Source organism: Manis javanica, chromosome 3 (assembly GCF_040802235.1).
Source record: "Manis javanica isolate MJ-LG chromosome 3, MJ_LKY, whole genome shotgun sequence".
In the NCBI taxonomy this organism is placed as follows: domain Eukaryota; kingdom Metazoa; phylum Chordata; class Mammalia; order Pholidota; family Manidae; genus Manis; species Manis javanica.
In genome coordinates this window covers 36385305-36403510 of record NC_133158.1, presented here as the reverse complement: position 1 = coordinate 36403510, position 18206 = coordinate 36385305, and the positions used below count along the sequence as shown (strand labels likewise).

General features: G+C 52.5%; 1 protein-coding gene across 1 annotated transcript in view; it reads right to left on the bottom strand.

The window, feature by feature from the left end:
• Window positions 1-12270: 12270 nt before the first annotated feature.
• RPN1 (ribophorin I) overlaps window positions 12271-18206 on the bottom strand; it is a 28193-nt gene continuing 22257 nt past the window's right edge. Inside the window, exons 7-10 of the mRNA XM_037023861.2 lie at window positions 18033-18171; window positions 17685-17804; window positions 14136-14381; window positions 12271-12883 (exon numbers count right to left, since the gene is read on the bottom strand). Coding sequence (XP_036879756.2) covers window positions 12701-12883; window positions 14136-14381; window positions 17685-17804; window positions 18033-18171 — 688 coding nt within the window. The 3' untranslated portion in view covers window positions 12271-12700. The remainder of the gene's footprint in view (window positions 12884-14135; window positions 14382-17684; window positions 17805-18032; window positions 18172-18206) is intronic.

Genomic DNA, 18206 nt, shown 5'->3' with positions numbered 1-18206 from the left:
CCACAGCAAGGGTGGCTCCTGAGCTCTGTGCCCAGGTCTGGGCCTCAAGCTGCCCAGAGCCCCACCCGGCCCTGCTGGCTTCCCAGCCAACACACTGGAAGGGGATGAGGGCTTCTCCCGGGCTGGCATCCATGCTCAGGGCTGCAGGGCATCTGTCTACTGCTGCTGGGCAGGGACTCCAGACTTGGCAGGAGGGAGGGAGGCCTGAGGCAGGCTCCTGTGATACCATGTTTAGGACCTCCTTCAGACCAGGCCACAGGTTCGGGCTGATGAAGTCTCCTTTCCCTGATGGAAAACCAAAACCTGAGGGCAGCCTAGTGGGTTTTCTATAAAGCAAAATGCATTGTCTAAGGGCTACTCGGGCCTCTGAGATTATGAGCTTCCCACTTTTTAGGGGGTCAAAAACACCTTTTCTGTGAAGAAAGGATGGTACTAGCCAATCAGACATGGCAAACTGGAGACCCATGGGTCTATTTCGTTTGCTACTGGGGTAATTGGGCTTCCGTCTTTAAATCTTTAAGCCATCCCTTTAGCTGAATTTCCAGCTTTGTTTTGGAAGCTCTGGGCCCGTGTCCCCCGTGCGCCCCAGGCCCCAGCTCTCCCACTCTGTTCCCTCCCCTGCTCTTCCCCGCAGTGAGCCTGAGTGACCCCCATTATCTTCTGCCTTGCCTATGTAGAGTCAGGCATGCTGGAACGGCGCCCCTGCTGTGTGTTCCACGGCAGGGGACCTCTGCCCAAGCCCCATGCCTCGCCCTGGAACAGCTCCCCCCTGTAACTGAATCCCTCCATGGGCAAGATGCCCTGGGGGCCCCAGTCTCCAGGGGCCCTGGCCTCCATGGGCAGGGCAGGCTGCAGGCCCTGCACCGGGTTGGACCCTCTGTGTGCAGAGGAGATTTCCACCCACACAGCAGCAAGGACCCAGAATGGTAACCCTGGTGCAGTCCTGGGTGACACGGGCCCAGGGGAGCGGGCCTGGGGAACCTCGGACAGATGCCTAGGCCTTCATTCCTCCTCAACCTTTCCTCCACCTCTGCTCCACCCCTCAGCTGCTGCAGGCACTGGCCACTGATGGTATTTGTGCAAATCCAGCTTCCTCAACAGGCTGTCAAGCGCAGGGCCACAACTCAGAGGCCTGGGGCTAGGCGGGGGGCACACAGGAGCATATGGAACCAGAGGTGGAGGGGAACAGGATGGCCTGGGCAGACGGGCATAGAGGGACAGCTGTAGTTTCTGGCCAGGGCCACCAGGGGAGAGTGCAGGGCCCACACGGCCCCTTCATCTGAATTTTTTCAAGAAATGCAGAAAACTCCAATTTTGTAATGCAAGTGACTTGTAAATGCAAGTGAATTCAACTTTGAGTAATGATAATAACATACGGCAGGAAAAGAAAATTCGTCTGCCAGCTAGCTAGTGCAACCTCTCGTCAGAGGCAAGGCCAGTCAGCAAGTTCCAAGCTACACACCGTCGATCTGTGTTGTGAGGACAAAAACCCAGCCTGGGAAACAACTTCTGAGTGTCTTTTCTGGAGCCAGGCCAGGGCTGGTGCCGGGCACCCACTTCAGGCAGACCAGGCGTCAGGGAGGTGGGCATAAAGCAGTGGACGGAGACAGATCCCTGAAGTGCAGTGAAAGAGTATGAACATCTTGGACCGGCGTGGAGAGTTTCCCAGGGAATCCCCGGGAAGCTACTAACAAAGCTTCTCTCTGGGTAGATGCTGGGCAGCTGGGACATGGTAGGGAGGTGGGCCCTGCTGCTTTTCTCTTTACACCCTCTCATCAGCTTGAATGTTTACCAGGAATGTGTGTCCGCAAAACACAGGATTCTTGTTTAATGAATCTGAATGGTACACTAATGCAAAGGTACAACACTGGAACTAGAACGTACAGAACGCCCAGCAAGGCAGAAACTGTCTCCATCTGGGAGAGAGGAGAGCAGTGGCATTAAGTCTTCCAGAGGCAACAACAGGACCTGGGTTTTAGAAAATGAATCGTTTTTGCAGGCAGACAAGGAGGGAAGCTTCCTTGCAGACCAAGGAAGTCAGTGGCCCAGGGAACCTGGAGAAGCTTTCATGGAGTTCATGGAGGGACATACTTTAACAGGATAGAGGACTTGAATGGGAGAGGAGATTATGGTAGAGGGCACAGAACAAGTGTAGGCTTGGAGGGAGAAATGACCCTGGCCCATGTCAAGGACAATGGAGTCTAGCTGTGACTCCAGGAAAGCTTATCTCCCAGAGCCTCAGGGGGTTCCAGAGCTGGAACTGCAGCCTGAGAAGACCCCAGGGCCCCATAGGACATGTCCCAGAGCCGCCTCTCAAAGGCCCAGGAGGCCCGCAGTCCATCACTGCAGGATGAAGAGCTGCCTCAGGCCCCCTGCCAAGGTGCACCTGCAGGTCCTCAAGGGAGCCTGGGCCCACAGCATTGTTAGATGCAAAAGCCCAGCAACGTGGCATGACTAGAGCCCAACTGAAAGTTAGTCACAAGGTCCAAATCCTGCCGGGAGCTTTCTCACCATGGTGGGGACATTAGCTGTCTCTCCCTAACCTCCAGTTTCTTTAATAGGAACCCCCCAACCCCATCCTTGCTGTGGGGTAATTGTGAAGGGTAATGGTATGAGGATACCAAGTTCCCATCAACCAGCCTGACTTGGAACACAAGCTCCCTAACAATTGCTACCAGTTACTGACACCCACTGTCCAAGCACTTTACCACCACCAGTCAGCTTAGCCTCCCCAATAGCTCTTTGTGGCAGCTCCTATGTGATATATAGGCCTATGTGACACATGAGGGAACTGAGGCAGGCAGGGTTACACACGGCCAACAAGTGTGGGAGCCGGGATCTGAACCCCGCCCGGCTGGCTCCAGCTCCAGGCTGTCACCCACCACACCTTTCATGCAGGTGCTACGCTTCTCCAACCTCCCGAAGTAGAATTTGGCACCCCTCAACAGAACTCCTGCATGCCGGAGCACGAGCCACCACGGGCAAAAGGGGCCCACAGCCAGGGCAAGGGGCCCTGGCCTCTGAGCTCCGGGGCTGCCGGTCCTCCCGAGGTGGGGATTTCTTGGGCGGGGGCGCCCTCTGGCGGCGATGGGCTCAGAGTCCCCTCCGGCCTTGCTAGCATCTTCAGAGCCAGGGCTGTGACCGGTGCAGCTCCTGCCTGAACCCCGCCGCCACTCAGGGCCAGGGCCCAGCCAGCCCATTGAGAAGGGGAGACCCAGGCCCGGAAAACAGAGTAGCAACTGTCCAGGGCCACAGAATACATCCACGAGGAAATGGAGGAAGAAGCCAGACGAATATGGCAGCTGGCCTGGGATTAAGGGGGACACCAGCATTTATTGAGTGCCTGCTCTGTGTTCTATGTGCATGGTCTCCCATGATCCCTATTAAAGAAAAGGTATTCATGGCACTTGTTAAAGGCAGTAAGAAAGGCTTTATTCAAGGGGGTGGGGGGCTGCTACAGTGGGGTCTTGTAGTGGGGGAAAGTGACAGGCCTTAATCCTGCATACAACTAGGAAAGGGGATTGACAGCCAAGGAGCAGGGTGGGTTCAGCAATGGGAAGTGACCAGGAGGAAACATCAAGATGAGGGGCTCTGCCTAGGCCCACCTGCCAGGATTCTCGCTGAAGGCCAGCAGGGGTGAGCACCCATCACCCAGGGGATGGTTGGCGGCCAGGAATCTGATCAGACATCCGGGTGGGGCAGCCTAGCTAAACTGACTTAGCTAAAACTGGGCCGTGCAGGGAGGAACATGGAAGCCCAGAAACAGGGCCTCACTGAGAAGAGTCCCGAGGAGGAGCCCGCCCTGTGGATGAGACCCGGGGGCTCAGGGACCACACTGATTCCAAAGCCACCCTGCCAGCTGGCCTCCCACAGAGCCACCTCTTCACAGCCCCTGTGTCCCGTTGGGCCTAGCAGAGTGTGGCGCAAGGCATAGGGACTTGGTCTCCCCTCTGCTCTGGGGGCTGAGTTAGACAGACAGGTGTTCTGCCAGCATTTGAGCTGTACCTTCCCACCCTGCACCATATGCTCCCATCCCCCATCTCAGTGTTCCCATAGTAATAGATGCTCACCTAGTGCTCTCGGTGGGCCAGTCACCTGGCCCCTGTCACCTTGTTTGAGCCTCACACTAACAATGACTTTCAGAGTCAGAAGGTAACATTACCCCATTTTATGCATGGGGAGATTGAGGCAGAGGGAGGTGGGTACCTCGCCCATGGCCACAAGCCAGCAATTCCTAGGGTGGCCTAGCGCCAGTGAGGCTGGGCTCTCCACTCTGCCCACCCCTCCCCACTCAGGTCAGCCTCCGAGTCTGAGTTAGTTGCAAATGAAACTCTGTATCTCTACCATCAGTGGGAAACCAGTTTCCACTGGCCTAAATGAAAGGTAACTGTAAAAAGTAATTAGGATGTAAATCAAGCAGAGGGATTCCTTTCAGCCAGATAAGATGGCAGGCAGGGGAGGCCAGGCTTCAGGAGCAGCTCTGTCTCCACACAGGGATTGCATGTGCCAGGCGTGTTAGACCCTTGCCACCCCTTCTGGGACTTTCTCCCAGACCATCCCTGGAGCCAGGGCTTTCCTCTCCTTGCCTGGGCACCACGCCCCGAGCCTCTCCTTCCCACCCTTTCCAACACCGTGCATGGCTGCTCCCTGGGGACGCTGGTGCTGTGGGACAGAGTGGAGCTTCGCGCCAGGATTGCTGTCTTGGATTGGGTTGCGTGTAGCTCCCAGTGCTGTGCAGGCTTCTCCACATAACCATGGTTCTGCACATCCCTGCCGCCAGGCCTTGCCCCAGACCTAGCCGACGGCGGTGTGGCCTCAGGAGAGTCGCTCCTCACTGGCTTCCATCCCTGCTGTGAACGAAAGTGAATGACACCACCTTCCCAGGTCAGCCGTAGGGACTAAACAGATACCTGAGCAAAGTGTGCAGAACAGGACGACACCCCCAGGGGCACGATGCTGGCCATCCGTGCAGAGCCTAGGACCTGCCGGTCCTCCCTGGGGTCTCCTTGGGGATAGAGGGAGGATGGGGAGGAGCGGGGGAGATATTCTAGGGCAGAACATCATGGATGTACACACAACACGGATGCACCCCCAAGTGAGACCAGCAAGAATCAGCATGTGCTCTAGAGCCAGGTGGACACACGCACGTGGAAACACAGCACATGCCTGACCAGGACACACACACATAGGACACGAACACTCCTCGGGTGGCTGTCTGTGGGCTGAGGGCTGGAGGTAGGGGTCAGGATGAATGAAGATGCAGCAAGGACAGAGGCAGTGTGTCCTGTTCTGAGGAAAAAGATAAACCTCCTGTGCCCAGTGTGTGGAGATCCCCCAGCCCAGGCCTCACTCACCACCACCCCTCTCCAGCACTGGCAAGTTCAGTCTGGTCTGCTCAGGGTTCAGGCTCCATCCCTGACAGTCCTCCTGCCTGCCCACAGGCTGCTGGATGCCCTCACCCGGGGCTCCAGGGGCCTATCTGGTCTCCCTCCTGGTTCCCTCCTGGCTCCGAGCACCCCATCCCAGTGACCAGCTTCCTAACACAGGAGCCCTGGGTTCTCCCAAAGAGCTCCGGGTTCCCGTGGGTGAGAGGCTGTGCTTTCGCCTTCGTCTACAGTTCATCCAAGACTCTCACTGTGATCGCAGACCTACCTTGTCCACTCCAGGCCTTGGGCTGGGCACAAAACCCAGGCCCTGCCAGGGGCTCCCAGCCTGATGGAGGGAGAAAGCTGCGCTCTGAGGGGGCAGGTCAGAATGAAGGCCGCTGAGGCGGAGACTGACCAAATGAACAGTAAGTGCTCTACAGGAGAGGGGCCAGCATGCGCCAGGTGGAACAGCTGTGTGATAAGAGCAGCATGCGGAGGGGCTGAAGGTGCAGACATGTGCATTTCCACAGGTATGGGCGCCCCAGAGCAGCCTGTATGCCCTGCACTGGCATAAAGGAGCACTTGCGAGTGAGGAGATGTGGCCCAGACATTACAAGCAGGCTCTGGGCCCAGAATGCCAGGCCTACCTGCCATGCGAGCCTGGGCACGGTGGGACAACAGCATCTACTGGCAGAGTGGTGGTGAGGGTGACTGTGACCAGAGGAACTCCCAGCACCAACGAGCACACTGAGGGCCAGATGCTATGTGACAGCGTTCTGGGAGCTTCTAAGGTGCATGAGGGCGGCTACTTGGCCCACTCCCAGCTGTGTCCCCAGGAACACAGGCAGCACCCAGCACATGGTGGGCATTCAGGGAACATCTGGCACATGTGAGTGGGCCCAGCACTGGGGGTGCGCATCTGCGTGTCCACCTGAGCATGTCTGTCTGGGGTCTGGGTGAGACCCATGGGTGTGGAAAGGGCAAGGCACCCAAACATTGGGACCGTTGCATGCCTGTGGCTGTATGCCCTCTGTGCCTGCTGTGAGGGTACACGAGACAGAGGCAGAGAGAAAGCCCCCACCTGCTAGCTCAGGTCAGGCAGGGCCAGGAAGGATCTGCTCTGTCAGTGCCCAACACTCCCCTGACAAGGCAACAAGGAACCAAAGTGGGTCCTGCGGCACGAAGACCAGACAGCCTCTTCCCTTGAAATCCTGGCTCAGCCTGGAGAGAAGCAGGAATTTGAACACACACAAGTGAAAGCCCTGTGCCTTCCTCCTCCCCTAAGGCTTCACTGGGGCTCTCCCTGCTTGACTGGCCTGAGCACCCCAGTGTCCATGCCAGAAGGGCCCTCAGACATCTGTCCTTGTGCAGAAAGACTTCAGTCCCAGAGATGGCAGGGACTGGCCCAGGGGCTGGCTGCAGAGCTGGGACCTGGCCCTGGCCCCAACTCAGCACACTCGGAGCCCCATCTGCTGTCTGAACCCGGGAGCCATGGACACTTATAAAGGCACTTTGTCAACAGCTATGCTCTTCAAACAGAAGGGTGATGCTGATCATTCAAGTACAGGGTGAGTGAAGAGACTCCATCACATGAGCCAGCTTGCTTGCATCATGTCACTGAGTCCTTCCAGGACGTGGAAGCACATGGTCCCAGGCTCCAGGTAAGCAACATGAGACTCAGAGGGAGCCTGGTCTCAGATGGGTTGCACACCCTCTCAGGAGCCTGGAGTGGCAATGACCACATCCTGATGCAAAGGCAGGGGACAGGGGCTGGGGAAGACAAGGAGGCGGTCGCAGAGGCTGCAGGACCTCAAAGAGAGGGAGGAGACGGGAGCTGAGGACTCGGGAGCCCTGGAGGGAATGTGTGCCGTGAAATGTGACTTGGAGGTAGACTGCCACCAGGGTGGGGCAGAGAAAAGACCAGGAGGGAAGAGGCAGAGGGACCCAGCACATTCATTCATCCTTAGTACACCGCCTCTGCTGTGCTGCCCTTCCAGCTCCCCACTTCCTCTGGTCACAGCTCGGCTGTCTTCTCCCAGGGATACCTCCCCGACCCCTCACACTTAATCCATTTATCACAACACCCTAATTGATTTCCTTCATAGCATTCATCAGTTCCTGCAATGATTTATTTTCGAGTTTCTTGCCTCTCTAAAGTGACACTTTATTCTACTTACCATAAGTAACCCTGGTGTCTTTTAGGAACAGCACCTGACACATAGTGAAAGTATTTGTTGAAAGAATCAGAGGCATTGCCCAGCTGCCCCTTTAGCTCTGCAGCGAGTGAGCTCCCAGTCCGGAGAGGCGAGTAACCCACTTCAGAAGGCAGTGCCAAAGGGTGTAAGGCGCAGGCCTCCAGGGGCATAGGGAAGGCTGCCCAGGAGGTGAGGCTTCAACAGGTCTCTGCTGTTGTCTCTGTAGTGCTGGTGGGAGGCACCACCAATAAGCTCAGAGCTCTCCCCTGAGATCTCTGCCTCAGCCCTCAATCCCATCCCATCCAGTCCTGCTCTTTGGGGGTCCCCTTGTGGAGAGGCCTCTGTCCTGGATGGGCAACCTTTCCTCCCAATAACCCCTTTCCTTCCCATCAGCATTTAAACAGCTCCTGTCTTATAGTAAAATGAATCTTTCTGGATTCCATCTCCGCAATGGAAGTAAAAAATGGGGGCTGAAATCTGGGCTCTTCCCTTGCATCAGCCCCACACGCAAATCCTTCAGACACTGTGATCATGCCTCTTAACCATGCCCCTCCCCCCCAGCTTTTCCTGGTGCCCATACTACTACTGTTATGTCCACTTCTGTGTTCCCTGCCTCAAGTTCTGGGCCTGTCACTGTAAATATGGGACCAATGACCTGACAGAAGTTGAGAATTTAAAGGGCCCAGATGGAGGCCCACACAGGGACTGGCCATGGTAGGGGCCAGGCTCTGGTTCAGGTGGCTCTCCCTCCCTGTCATCTCCATCCAGGCAGGTGACAGCCAGTCCCCAGATCCCAACTCAGCTCCAAAATGGTGCCGGGGGTCTGGGCAGCAGGTCCGAGCGCAGGCGTGGGCCTGGGGGACCTTCGGGGGTGCTTCCTGTCTGGGCCTGCGGCCCCCAACCGCTGGCAGCGCGGTTTCCGGCGGGGCTGCGGCCGGGGCCTGCACTATCAGCTCGGCACCAGACGCCCGGTCAGGATACTTGTGGTGAAACTGTGAGGGCGCACTCGGTCCTTTGGGGTTTTCTCCCATGTCAGCCTCCAAGACAAATGGAGGAGGGAAAGTAACACCCAGCCTGTCTTCAGCTGTGTTTTTTCCCCTTTCATATGGGGGCCGGCCTGTGGGCACCTGCCCGAGGCTGGGGCCTACCGCATGACCAGCTATGGCCGAAGGGGCAGCACAAAGCCATGACTAGGGAGGAGGCCGGGGCCAGGTCACTGGGGTGGAGCATTGGCCAGGGCTGGACAGATGGGCCTGGCCTGGGGGCTGAAGAGTGGTGCGGAGGCCCCCAAGAGCACTCCTCTCCACCCACCATGAGGGCCACAGAGAGGGTAGGCTGGGTCTGGGACCAAACGACGGGTGCCAGGCGTGTGGGGCACCTCACCCTGCACCACGTGAGGCCAAGCTTGGGCCTAAACTTTACACTCAGGGTCCCCACCTCACCCCCCGCCCTCCACCTCGGGACTTAGAAGGGGAAACTGAGGCCCTGTTTGCCAATAGGAAAACAAAGGACCAGGGAGGCGCTGGGCTACCCATGGCTTAAGATACTATGTCCCGAAGCCAGGGATGCTAGAGGACGAAGGAGGGTAGGTGCGGGATGCCTCGTCCGTGGCCCCCAGCCCAGGAAGCTGGGTGAGCTGCGGACTCTGGACGGCCTGGCTGGCCCGCGGCCCACACAGAGCATCTGGAAGCCCAAATCCCCACTGCCCTTGCGCGGGGCCGCCGCAGGAGTCGCGTGCAGACCCCAGACCCAGTTCTAGCCCAGAAGGGGGCTGCGGTTCCAGGACCCGCACCTCTAGATGGCGCCACAGCCAGGGCTTTGGCTTTGGGGAAAGTCCCAGTCGCCTTGAACATGGGTGCAGCATCGCGCATGCGCTGCTCTCCTAACCAGGGGCCCTCTGCGCCTGCGCCTTCGGCCTTATTTTCCGGCGCACCCAGTGACGTGTCCGAAGGGGCCGCAGACATGAGAGCGCAAGGCGAAGCTCCCTCCCCAGGCCTATGAGCGAGTCGCCGACCCAGCAGAGGGCGCTCAGTGACACTGACCCAGGTTTCTGCCGTTTTTTTTCTTTTACTGTTCCCGAAAGTGAGAGATTTAACCTAACGTAAAAGGGTGGGGAGAGCTGGTGAAGAAACCCGCCAAATGACCGGCGATCGTGTCTGCTCAGGGTAACCGCCCTACGGCGCAGCTGCTCCTGAGCCGCCTTAGAGAAGCGGGCGCTGGTAGACGCCGCAGAGGGGCGGCCGCTAGGGGCTGCTGGGCGCAAGCAACCAGGCAATTCTAGGGGAGCAGGCGGAGGCTAGGCTCCGTCCCAGCCAGGGGTGCCGGAGGCCGGGCGTGTGTGGGGCCAGGGCCACCAGAACGCCACTGGGAACACTAGTCATGTGTTCCCAGAGCCCCCAGGAACCCGGGCTCAGGCCAGAAGCACTGATTGGAGATCAATCAGCCCTGGAAAGAGATCAAGCTGGATGGAAAGGAAATAATCTCTAATGCTTAACAAGCAGCCATATGCCACTTCACGTTTGTGACCTCATCATGTAACACATCCTACAGCACTGGTCGGTTTTACAGATGAGGAAACGGATGCCCCGAAGACTTGCCTAAAGTCATAGTGAGTGGCAGGATTGGGGTCCCTTTGCAGGCCGTCAGACTGCGAGCCCCACTCTTGAACAAGTGTTCTCCATACTCAAGTCCTCTCTCCACTGCCCTTTGGTCGCTGTTATCTTACCACTGCCTCAAAAACCTCACTGTCCACATTTTCTCTCTATTTTGCCTCCCACTTCCCACTGGATCCTTCCCAATGGCATTTAACACACCTCAATCTCTCCCATCTTAAACTTTCAGCTGAATTACCCTTCCCATCTCCATTCCCCATCCCTCTCACAGCCCATCTTGGGCGTGCATTGTCAGTATTCAAAGTAAGCCTCACTTCAGTCCGACTTCCATTCCCACCACCCCACTAACATAATCCTAAATCCCCAGAGAACGACTTCATGACCCGCTCCTAGGACCCACAGGCATCGTTTCTTCTAGCTCTGTGACCTCTGAGTACTTGCTGATTGCTCCTCCTTGAAACGTCTTTTCACTTGGCTCCCATGACACCACATGGCCCTGGTCTCTTCACCCACTTCTCAGCCTGTGTGTAGTGGTGTGCTCCACGTGGCCACTGTACTTTGGAGTCTAGTATTCAATTCTGGGTCTCTTCTTACTTGACACCCTTTAAAGCACCTGGAAGCCCCACAAGCCCCACCTCCCCATCTCCACAGCCATCTTCATGCTGAACAATTCCCATATTATCATTTCCACTGGACTCCCCCCTCCTCTGAGCTCCAGACCTGAATTTCCAACTGCCAGTAGGTACTCCCACCTGGGTGTCTCAGGCACACCCACCTTACCATGTCTGAAACTGATCATAATTCTCAAAACTGGTCTTACATGCCTTTCCATGTTAAATGAATGGTACAGCAATCCCTCAACCCACCCCAATATTCAAGCCACTCATTCATTCAGTAACTCACCTACTATGTTTCATACACACTGATCTGAACATATGGGTGAGCTTATCAGGAAAAAACCCTGCCCAGCAGAGATAATCTAGTTATCAGACACCTTCCAACTGGGCAGTATGATGGGGAGAAGGGCCTAATCGAATTTGACTGAGCCTGGGGGGGTAATGCTCCCCTGAAACAGTAACCTTAAGCTATTACCTTAAGCTAATTCCTGAATAGCAGGAGTTAACTGGGTGAATACAAGGTGTACAGCACAGCAGAGAGAGAAGGGGGGAGAAAGCATGGCACTCACTTGACACTGTTGATTACCCCACCTAAATCTCAACTCCATCTCTGTCCGTACACCACCCTTGCCCAAGCCATCGTCTTTTGCCTGGATTACCACATAGGCTCTCAGGTTTTCTCCCACACCCTTCATTAGTTTTAATGAAAGCCAACTAATGGCCTTCATTAGTTCATCCTCAGCCAAAATACAGATTTAGGCATGTCTCTCACACACTCATTTTAGCAGGAAGCCAAAGCCTTGACAGACCTACAAAGCACCGTCTTGTTCTGGGCTCTTCCACCCTGCAGTCCTTTGTCATACACTGTCCACCTCATTCTCCCGATTCTCTTCAACGCCTCAAGCCCGGGCCTATTCCAGGGCCTCTGCCCATGCTATGCTCTCTGTCTGAACATTCCACTCCACCATCCCGTGCCATCTATGTAACTCCTACATGGCTCAACTCCAAAGCCAGTCTCTCAGGGCAACTTTCCCCAACTCCCAGTGCCATCCAGATTATGCCCAGAACTCTCCAGTACACACTATCAGAGGACCCTTTGTTCCTTTCCCTCGCATGGTTTTGTCCATTTGTGACTATGAATTTGTATTCCATCACTTGAGCGTCTGTATGCTGTACAGCCATCTCTAACTGTGCTCATCATTGTCTCTTTAGGGCCTAGCAGAGCATGCGATGCACAATAGTACAGAATAGGCACTCAAAAAACACACGAACAGAGCCCTCACTTCACCACCCTGTCCTGTGACCATATGTAGGCCAATTGACCCCTGTGGCCTCAAGTGTTCTAACATGTAAAATGTAGCCAATACCTGACATGCAAACATGCTGAGGAGCAAATCAATTGTTTAGATAAAAAGCACTTGATAAAAGTACTGTCCCCTAAGAAATAAGTTATGAGAGATTTTTCAACAGAACAAACACAAATGGTCACAGTCCCTGCTTTATTTTCATTTGGCCACACATGCTTTTAAAAACACACATACTTGAAAAATACCCAACCATTAGGAATCAGAAAGGCAGTAAAAAACGGGGCTTATGGGCTGAAAGAACATCCTAGGCTTCAAAACAAAACCAATCAACCTACAAAATTTTCTCTGTTCAAAACATGAAGATAATTTTGTTTTTAATGGGATTTAAGTTTTGGGTTTTTTTTTTTTTAAAGAAACGTGTTAAGGACAAAAACTAAGCTTCTGTGTCACCTGAGGCAGGACCTGGCTTCTCTTCCTTCAAGTTTTTTGCAAAATACAGATGGCTGCATTCATTGGCCTCCATGTTCACCCTGCCCATCACCCCCCAACCTGTCATCTGTAAGTGCAGCACCCTGGGCCCACCCTGGTGACAATGCATGGGGACTACAGAGCATCTAGGATGTGGTCGATCTTGGTGACAAGCTCCTGTCGCTTTGCAGAGATGAGTTTCTCATTCTCAATGTACGTGTCCTTCTTAAGCTTGCCGGCCACCAGCCGCTCAGCTTCCACTGCCGACTTCAGCACCAGCTCCTTGACCTGTGCATCCAGTTTCTGCATTTCGCTCACCTGGCCAGGGCAAGAACAGGGCAGGGCTTACTAGCGCTCCTCCCATGCACATTCAGCAGGGCCAACCACCTCCCAGGATCCTACAGACCCCAAGCTCCCAGAGCAGAAAAGGCTGGCTGTGGAGAGAGACAGACAGGCCTGGCTTCCAATGCCAGCTTCACCCCCTACAAACCCTGTTCCTTCAAGCTCTGACCCTGTAAGCAAGTCTCTTCACCATCTCTGGGCCTCAGCTATTGAAGAAGATTATAAGGATTGAGTATGAAAATACATGAAGGCACCTGGCATGGTGCTGGCACCCAGAAGGAACTCAGAGCGCTCATTCTGTTCCCTCCAGCTTGACAAATTAGGCCCAGGGACTCAGTGAGGCAAGTCCAGTGGCAAGGTGGGCAGCAGCGGGATGAAACGATTCCCCATGATCACCCACTGGGTGTCAGGCTGGAGACTTTTATGGTCATAGTCATTCAAAATTCAGCAAATATTTAGAGAGGCATAGTGCTAGGCATGATTCTAGGCTCAGGAAAATAGCAGTGAAGACAGATTGGACATCTCATCCTCATCAAGCTGACAGATAATAAATACGTAAGCACATGAATAAACTGTTTCAGAAAGTGGCAGGTGCTATGAAAAGGGAGTGCTGGGAGTGGCACGCGGACAGGGGGGCTCAGGGACCCTGAGAAGCTTCTCATCCTCATTTACAGGTAACAAGAATGCTGTCACAACACGTTCCAGGCAGGGTTCTCAGCTCTTCCCATGCAGTAACTTTTTACACATCTACAGCCACTAAGAGATAAATACCAAGAACCGCCATTTTACAGATGAGGAAACCAAAGCACAGAAGTTCAGTAACTTGCACAGGTTTTCTAAATCTGAATCAGAACCTGGATTTAAACCCATAATTCTAAGTGTAGGTTCTTCTTACCAAAGCATGAGCAGCCTAGAGGCCTGTGCAGTCTGGCCTCCGGGAAAGGAAGCAGCTGCTTACAATACTGGCCATGTGGACAGGCCAGCAGAGCTTTCTCCAAACCCAGTTCACAACCAAGACCCCAAAATTTCTTGTTCCATCACAAGGGTGGGCACCACACGACAAGTCTCTGGTTGGGTGTGATGTTACCCCATGAGCTAGCCAAGAGCAGAGCTGCCTGGTGTGCAGCCCAGGCAGAGTGGCCAGGTGGGGCTCTAGACCGTCAGGTACAATCTCCAGAACATGGCAAGGAGCAATGAGCCGAGTGACTCGGTGACAGCAGACACTTACTTTGTCACACAGGTCAGAGCCCTCTGCCTTCAGCTTGGACTGCAGCAGTGCAATCTCACTAGTCAAAGCCTTGTGTTCCGTCTCCAGGCTCTTCCTGCCGCTGTTGAGGGTAGACACATCCCGGGACTGTTTATACCTATTGACAGTCTCATCAAAGTGTCGGTAGAGACCTATTCTCTTATTCACCAGGGTCAAGACCTGCTCTGTGATGCAGGCCACCTTCATCCTGGCCTCGGCAGCTGGATCCTGAGGAAGAGACACTGTGGGTGATGCCATCCAGGCGTGAGCCCACTCTGAGCTTCACCTCCCAAAGAGCACCCACCCTCATCTGTGCAAACAAGAGAAGCTGTCTTCTTGGCAAGTCAGAGAATCAAACCCTTGGTGACACTGAATCTGGACCAGTTCAATGGGCAGAAAGGGGGACATAAAGATGAAGGGGGACATAAAGATGAAACACATCTCCTCCTTAGTCCAGCAGGGCAGACGGAGGGGAAAAGAGTCCCGATGTCAGAGAGCTCCACAAAAGGGACAGGTGTGACACATACATACACACACACCGCGCGCCACCAGAGATACTCCCATGGAGAACACTGGGCCTTTTCAAAGCTTTTCTTTCTGCAACTGGATTACATGACTCCTTTCTTATTGTAGAAGTTCTGAAGGGCACAACCAGGAGCAATAAAGGGCAAACTGCACTGTCTATATTTATGTGACAATACACCTCCATGAAAGTAGGAGACAGGAGGAAATGGAATATGCAGAGCCAGACAGCAATTTCAGAAAAAGAGAAAAGATGATTATTGAGGGGGAAACCACTTCAGATTCCACTTGGGCTATCCACTTCAGACTTCAAAGCACCCACCAGCATGGGGTGGGAACACCCTAAGGAGAGCAATGAGTTTCAGGAACCTGCACAAAATGTGTGTGCTGCCCACAACACACAAAATGGATGTACATACAAAAAAAAAAAAATATATATATATATATACACATTGTGTGTGTATATATAAAGATATATATGGTTTTGTTTTCCATATATATGCATGCATTTTAAATGGTATCATAGCTATTCCTCTGCAAATTTCCAAGTTTCACTCAATGACATGTAATGGAGACCTTTGTAAAATGGTATACACAGATCTATTTCGTTCTTTTTAACTATTACATAGTATTCCATCCTATTTATGCACTATTATTTAAACACTTTCCAGTTATTGAGTATTTAAGTCATTAACAGGATTGTGCTATTAATGCAACTAGGTTTATGGTTCCCAAACCACACTGGCTGCTGTAAATACACAGGAATGTCATGGAATATTTTTCAGTGTTGAAGGAAGCACAGCAATGTTGCTAGACAAACCCAACTATTACTACAACCTTACTATTAAATTTGGCTCTAACTGCTTTATCAATGGACCTACTAGATACTTATTTTGTTCTAGGGTCACCATGAAAACATTACTAAGACACTAAAAGTGCCATGTACTAAGAAGGTTTGAGAGTCTGTGCTAGGAACATTCTTAAATGTGCCCGTGTGTAAATAATATCTCAGGGGGAAGGTACTAAAAGTGGCTTGTTACTGTTTTATAATTAAATTGAAACAATACTAAAAATAAATGCTTTTAATCCATAAAAAAAAAAAAACAAGGGACAGGTGAGGTACCAGGAAGAGAAAGCTCAGGTCAGGGAAAGCTTCCCGGATGTTTATTGTGCCTCTGTCCTTAAAACCTTCACGGATTTCTCAGGGCCTAAAGGATAAAGGCCAAGCCACTTATCCTGCCACTCCATGACCCTTCAGATGAGGCACGACATACTTTTCAGAATTCATCCATCACCATGTGTCTACTTCAGAAGTACTCATTTGGCGGCTCAAAGGCTGAAAGTTTGCAGATGGTTGATTTGGCCCACAATTAGTTTTCTCCTCAATACATTACCAAAGCTTTAAAACAAGGAGACGTATGTATACAAGGAGATGAATAAACTGACCCATCCATACAATGGTGTACTCTACAGCTGTGAAAAAACAAGAGCTCTATGAACTGATATGGGTGATTTTCAGAATATATTAAGTAGAAAAAAAGTACTAAAACCATAGACTGTTGCTACCCTCTGTGTAAGAAAAATGAAGAAATAAAGTACCTACTTCTTTTTACAAAATAAACTAACCAGGAAGGCTAACCAAGGACTGATGAGAGTGGTAACGTCCAGGCAGGGTGGGGAAGTGTGCCCATTTTTCAAGTGCTGCATTTAGAACCTTATTAATGTTTTATAAATTAATAGCCTGAATTAAATGTGAATGACAGGGGGAAACTAGAATAAAACTTCAGCAGAAATAAAGGAACCTAACTATATTTCGACAGAGTTAACACAGGAAAAAACAACTAAGCCAGTTACCTTGGGAACACAATATTTGGACAAGATATTCTCCATCTAAACACAAAAAGAACAGCAAGCAAATCTTGGGATTCTACTTGGTAGGTCTGGCATTTGTGTTACATGAGTATAGTAATTTGGGTTTTATGTGTTTAGAGAATTCAGCAAATAAATAAGTACATGATATTTCTGGGATCCAGAAGAGAAGGAAAAATGATGAAATGAGGGAAGACAGGCAAGAACCCCATGGTGTCAGACTAGAATCAAAAACATCAATGTCAGCATATATTCTAACCATCACATGTCTTTATCCCCTGAGTCGGCCTGTGGAAAGTGCTAAGCAGCAGCGATCACACCTGGTGACCGTCTCTCAGTACCACTCTGCACTAAAAGGAAGCAGGGCTCCTTGGACAAAGTACGAGATATGCCTGAAGCATGGTGGTGTGCCAACAATAATAAAGTGCTCCAAAAACATGATGGAGACACAAAAAAGTCAAATCCAGGGCAATTTGAGCATCAAAATAAATAGCACCAGTAGACAGTAACCCATGGAATAAAATAAGAATCCAATCAACCAGCTAATCCATCAGGCAGTAAGAAAAACTATTCCTTCAGTAGAATGCCAACTAACAATGTAAAAGGAATCATAGTTTTTCAACCACCATAGCAGTAACAGATTCAGACAGACATCGGTAGTAAATGCTACCACTGCAGGGCAAACATATATGAAGATATATGATATATAAGCATAGAGTCTCTGCATACAGAAGCTGCCCTTGGACAGCCTCACTAGTCTGAGGACCCAACTAGATTGATGTCTTTGTCCACGCAGACCCCACTGCTCCCACAGGTTCCACTAAAGCCCTCTCTGCTGTCCCACAGACTGCTCCCTCCAGATGAATGCCCTTTGCCACTTTTTCTGTGGGTCCCCTCCTCAGCGCCAAAACCACATGCTGGGATGGTTGCCTCGTCCCCACATTGCTCACCGCCACCTAACCGCACATTGTGATCACAGCAACAAAAACAAGGTGTTTTTACAGTAGGGATTAGCAGAGGCCACAGGTGGGGAGACTGCCTGCCTTGGGCTTGTGGAGAGGACCAGTGCCCTGGTAAGCAATGAAACACATTAGCAAGGTGCAAAATAACTGACAGACAGGGAGAAAGCCAAGAGGGTACCTTTGTGATGGAAAAGTCCAGCCTGACATAGATGATGACTGTGAAGAACAAAATGTAGAATGCAGCCACCACCAGCAGGGGCTCCTGCAGCATGAGCACCTTGTTGAACGTGTAGTGGACCTGGAGGGAGAACCAGGAAGGTGGGCATTTACAGGGCTGCTCGGACTCAGAACCCCGGAGCCTCCAGGCCTACCGTCATCCAGGCTCCCCACCCCACCCCCAGAGATGGCTGTGCCCAAGCCACTGCAGCCCAAGGAGGGAAGATAAAGATGGGCAAGTCCTTGGGCCCTAGTACCATTCTCAGGGGGGGAAAGCACAGACAGAAGGCAGAGCAGTGGAGCCACTGACCACGATGTCCTGAATGTGCTGTTCTACCAGGTTTTTCTTGAAGGCAACAATCACAGGACGGCCAAATGTGTCCAGGTAGGTGTAGTGCAGCTCATCCGGGGAACGGCTGATGTCATAGGGACTGTCAACCTGGATGTTCCTGGAGGCAGATGGGAAGGAAGGAGTGCCTCAGAC